Raw genomic sequence first — 5,453 nt, forward strand, 5'->3', positions numbered from 1 at the left:
TCATAAATGAATGCTATATCTTGTTGAAGGCTTTTTCTGCATCTATATATGATCATATGAGTCTTATTTTTTAATTTGTTTATGTGGTATATCTCATTAATCGATTTGCATATGTTGAACCATCCCTTTGCCCCTGGGATGAAGCCCACTTGATTGTAGTATATAATCTTTTTAATATGTTGGTATATTCAGTTCGCTAGTATCTTATTTAGGATTTTTGCACATGTGTTCATAAGAGAACGCTTTCAAACTCATTTCAGGAGGCCAGCATTACACTGTTACTAAAACAAGACAAAAAAAAACCTACAAAAAATTATAAGCCAATGTCCCTAATAAACATTGATGCCAAAGTCAACAACAAAATATTAGCAAACCAAATTCAACAATATAATAAAATGATCACACATCACAATCAAGTGGGATTTATTCCAGAGAGGCAAGGATGGTTCAATGTCCACAAATCACCATGATATACCACATCAACAAAACATAAAATAAAATCATATAATGGTATCAACAGATTCATAAAAAAAAAACATTTAACAAAATTTGAGAACCATTTATGATAAAAACTCTCAACTCAGTGTGTGCAGAAGGAACATACCTCAACATATTAAAAGCCATATATGACAAAACACAGTTAACATCATACTTAATGGTAAAAATACTGAAATTTTTAATTCTCAGATCAAGAAAAATCAAGGATGCCTACTCTTACCACTTTTTATTAAACATATTATTAGAAGTCCTAGCCACAGCAATCTGAGAAGAAAAAGGAATAAAAGGTATCTAAATTGGAAATGCAGATGATATTATATATAAAAAATCGTAAATACTCCACCAAAAAACTATTAGAACTCATAAAAAAAATTCAGTAAAGTTGCAGGATACAAATTAATATGTGAAAAATTAGTTGGGTTTTTATATACTATATCTACAAAATATCAGAAAGATAAATCAAGAAAAACATTCAATTTACAATTACATCATAAAGACCAAAACACCTAAAAATTAATTTAACCAAGAAGGTGAAAGACCTGTAGTCGAAAAACTCTAAGATATTAATGAAAAAAATTTAAGCTGACACAAATAAATGCAAAGATATTATGGTGCTCATGGACTGGAACAATCAATACTGCTAAAATGTTCATGCTACCCAAAGTGATTTACAGATTCCACGTAATCCCTATTAAATTCTCAATGGTTCTTTTCAAAGAACTTATAAAATAATCCTAAAATTATTATGGAAAAACAAAAGTCCCCAAATATCCAAAGAAATCTTCAAAAAAAGAACAAAGTTGGATGTATCATGCTTCCTGATTTCAAACTATTCTGCAAAACCAAAGTAATTAAAACAATATGGTACTGGCATGAAAACAGACACATAGATCACTGAAACAGAATAGGGATCTCAGAAATAACCCCAGGCTTAAATGATCAATTAGCCTGCCACAAAGGAGGCAAAAATATACAATGAGGAAAAGACATTCTCTTCAATAAATCGAGTTGTGAAAACTAGACAGCTACATGCTGAAAATGAAACTGGACCACTTTTGTACACCATATATACAAATATTTTCAAAATATATTAAAGACTAAATATTAGACCAGAAACCATAAAATTTCTAGAAGAAAACATAGGCCTATGTAATGTTGTCTTGGATATGTTTCCCCAAGCAAGAACAATAAAAGCAAAAATATACAAATAGGATAACATAAAACTAACAAGCTTTTACGCAGTGATAGAAACCATCAACAAAATGAAAAGTCAAACCACTGAATGGGGAGAAAATATTTGCAAATGATATTTACAATAAGGGGTTAATATCCAAAATATGTAAAGAACTCATACAACTGAACATCAAAAAATCAAACAATCCAATTAAAAAATGGACAGAAGATCTGAATAAACATTTCTCCAAAGAGGGCATACAGATGGCCAACAGACACATGAAAAGATGCTCGACATCACTAACGTCAGAGAATGCAAACTACAATGAGATATTACCTCATACCAGTCAGATTGGCTATTATCAAAAATAAAATAAATAACAAGTGTTGGCAAGGAGGTGAAGAAAAGAGAACTCCTATGCACTGCTGGTTGGATTGCAAACTGGTACAGTCACTATGGAAAACAGTATGGAGATTCCTCAAAAAACTAAAACTTACATATGAGCCATCAATTCCACTACTGGATATCTCTCAAAAGAAAACAAAAACGATAATTTAAAAAGATATGTGCATCCCTTATGTGTAGGTTCACTTAATATTCCTGAATTTTGAATTTGTCATATGTCAAATGGGCATAATTTCTTCTTGAGTTACTGTGGGGATTAAAGAAAATTAGTTATGGAGAAAACTTGTACGATGCCTGACAAAGAGTTGGTGCTCAATAAACAATAGCTATTTTTATTTAAGAACATTGAGAAATATATGATAACCATGCTTATAGGTAAGATTATCCTGGTAGGAACCAGATTTCTGCATTGCTTTGAATTATAAAAGTAGAACCACCTTTATCATCATATTAGTATTACCTGGCGAAGGTTTATGTCCAAATATGCCATTGAAGAATGCAGGCATCCGTATACTGCCACCAATATCTGAGCCCACACCAATCACTGAGCAGGCAGCTGCCAGCGTACAGCCCTCACCACCTATGGGAAATGCAAAATATTCCTTTTAAATAAACAAATTAGGTTACTATTTGCATGAAGTATATTTTATCATCCTTTCATTTTTAACCTTTCTATGTCTTTAGATTGGAAGTCTCTTGTAGACAGCATTTATTTGGATCATGATTTCAATTCATTATGTTAGTCTATGTCTTTTGATTCAGGAAATTAATCATTTTATCACAGATGTAACTACTGATAGTGATGAACTTACTTTTGACTTTTTATTTTTTATTTCCTGTATGTCTTATGGTTTTGGTCCCTCATTGCTTTATTACTGACTTTGTGTATAGTTGATTTTTTGTAGTGGCACTGTATTTCTCTTCCCATTCCCTTTTTTTTTTGTATATTCTACAGATATTTCCTTTGTAGGTTACCATGGACTTACAAATACCATCTGTTTATTTTATATATTATACATATATTTCTGTATATTATGATATTTTGATATCTTAAAAAGACATTCTGATGGGAGAGAGATTGTCCCTCCCTGGGCTAGCCAATTCTTAGAGCAAATGGCCTACCCAGAGCATGCCTTTTATGCAAACTAACCAACCCAGAGCCATACCTCCTCTATCTGGATGCACTACAGGAGGCAATATTCCTCTACCTCAATCATTCAGGGCCAGGTAAAAGGCAACTAGAGACTAGTCCTATAGTCCAAAGCCTGATGACATTCAAACTAGCCAATCCTAAGCTGTTTACCTTGCCCTGCCTTGTCTTTCCTGCAGAAACCCCAATAAAGACTGTGGCTTAGCATTCCCCCTGCTCTTGTCTTCTGCCTTCTAACCACCCTGGTGTCTTTCTCATGTGGTCCTGAGTAGTTTGCTGTGCCTTCTGTCTCTAGGACCTGTGAGTATAATAAACTTTGTTTTCTTGAGCTTCTCCTGTGTTTCCTCTTCTGGCTGCACTTGACCGACCATCTCATAAAAAAATACAAAATGACATCCTAAAGTCATAATAATCAATTATAAATGTATGCCAACTTAACTTCAATTGCATGCTAAAACTATACTTTTATGTAGCTACCTCCCCTCCATTTTATGTAACTGATTTAACAAATTACATCCATATATATTCTTTACCCACTAACAGATTTATAATTATTTTTATGCACATATCTTTTAAATACTGTATAAAAGGTTGGTTTTCAAACCAAAATTACACTACTGCTTGTTGTTATGTTTATTCATGCATTTATCTTTACCAGAGATCTTTATATTCATATGACTTTGAGTTACTCTCTATGTCCTTTTATTATAACTTGAAGGATTCTTTATCATTTCTTTGAGAGCATATATGGTGACACTGAACTCCCTTCCAGCTTCTGTTTGTCTTGGGATATCTTAATTTCTCCCTCATTTATAAAGGGCAATTTTTCTGGACATATAATTGTCAGTTGACAGTTATTTCATTCAACAATTTTAATATATCATCTCACTGACTTTTTGCCTCCAAGACAAACAGAAAAGGTTTCTGCTGAGAAATCTAATGATTATTTTATTGAGGATCGCTTCGACAAGACTGTCTTCTTTCTCTTTCCACTTTAAGATTTTCTCCTTGTCTTTGCCTTTCAAAGGTTTGATTATGTGTCTCAGTGTGGGTCTATAGAGACTTATACTACTTGGAGTTCATTTTTAAAATTGTACATCTGTCTTTCCTCAAATGTTGAATGTTTGAGGCTATTATTTCTTCAAACAAAATTTCTCCTTTTTTCTCGTCTCCTTTTAGGAATCCCGTAAAGCATAAATTAATCTTCTTGCTGATGCCCTAAATGTTCCTTAGTCTCTGTTCACTTTTCTTCATTCTTTTCCTTTTTGCTCCTCAGACTTGATAATTCTATCTCTTGAGAGTCAGAAACCCAAGAGTTATTTTTTACTTTGTTTTTATCATCTCCACAAACACTAGTGTAAGCGACTATCATTTATCTCCCGGACAACTAAAATTGACTTGTTATTTCTCCATTTGCTTCAGCTTTTGCTCCTCCACATAATCTGACCTGGATGAAACTTTTTGATTTCATCTCTAACTCTTCTCTGTCTTACTCACTACACTAGTTTTCTTTCACCGAACACACTAAGCATATTCCAATCTCAGGCTTTTGTGCTTTCTGTATTCTTTACCTAGAATGCTCTCTGCTTGACTGATGACCCCCATACCCAGAATAATTAGTTATCTCTGATCTGTTGGGTTTCGTAATAAATATCACCTCCTTAGAGAGAATTTCCATGACCATATCTGCTATACTCCTGCATTAGCATAGTTTCAAGTGCAAAAGCACAGTTATCAGAGCTCAGTGTCCTTACATTATTTTATCACCTTCATTTCAAGAAGATATCGGTGGTCCTAAGCTAAACCAGCTTCACAAACTCACATTCTTTCTCTCCCCCTTACCCCGCTCTCTGTCTCATTACACATATACACTCAAACCAAGAGTATGAATGTTCATTATTTACAATACACTTCACCAATCCATGACAAATTTTGCAACTTACTTGACCATAAACACCTAATTATGATTTTCCCAGAGGTTTGTGCAATATCCCCTCCTCAAAGCGACTCACTGAAATGTTCAACTTACCAGAACTTCCACCTACAATATGCTGTAAATCATAGGGGTTGTTGGATCGGCCATAGATCTTATTGCTGGATTCGTACCACATGCACAGCTCACTACAGTTGGTTATGCCAAGGGGAATGGCACCAGCTTCCTTCAGTAAAGCCACTACAGTGGCATCAGTTTTGGAAATGACATTACGACGATTCACAAGGCCAGAA

General features: G+C 33.9%; 1 protein-coding gene across 1 annotated transcript in view; it reads right to left on the reverse strand.

Moving 5' to 3' along the window:
* Positions 1–5,453, reverse strand: part of FAAH2 (fatty acid amide hydrolase 2) — a 67,603-nt gene that overhangs the window by 28,668 nt on the left and 33,482 nt on the right. The window contains exons 5-6 of the mRNA XM_006908508.3: positions 5,257–5,453; positions 2,538–2,657 (exon numbers count right to left, since the gene is read on the reverse strand). Coding sequence (XP_006908570.1) covers positions 2,538–2,657; positions 5,257–5,453 — 317 coding nt within the window. The remainder of the gene's footprint in view (positions 1–2,537; positions 2,658–5,256) is intronic.

The sequence above is a fragment of the Pteropus alecto genome, unplaced genomic scaffold, assembly GCF_000325575.1.
Source record: "Pteropus alecto unplaced genomic scaffold, ASM32557v1 scaffold312, whole genome shotgun sequence".
NCBI classification, from domain to species: Eukaryota; Metazoa; Chordata; class Mammalia; order Chiroptera; family Pteropodidae; genus Pteropus; species Pteropus alecto.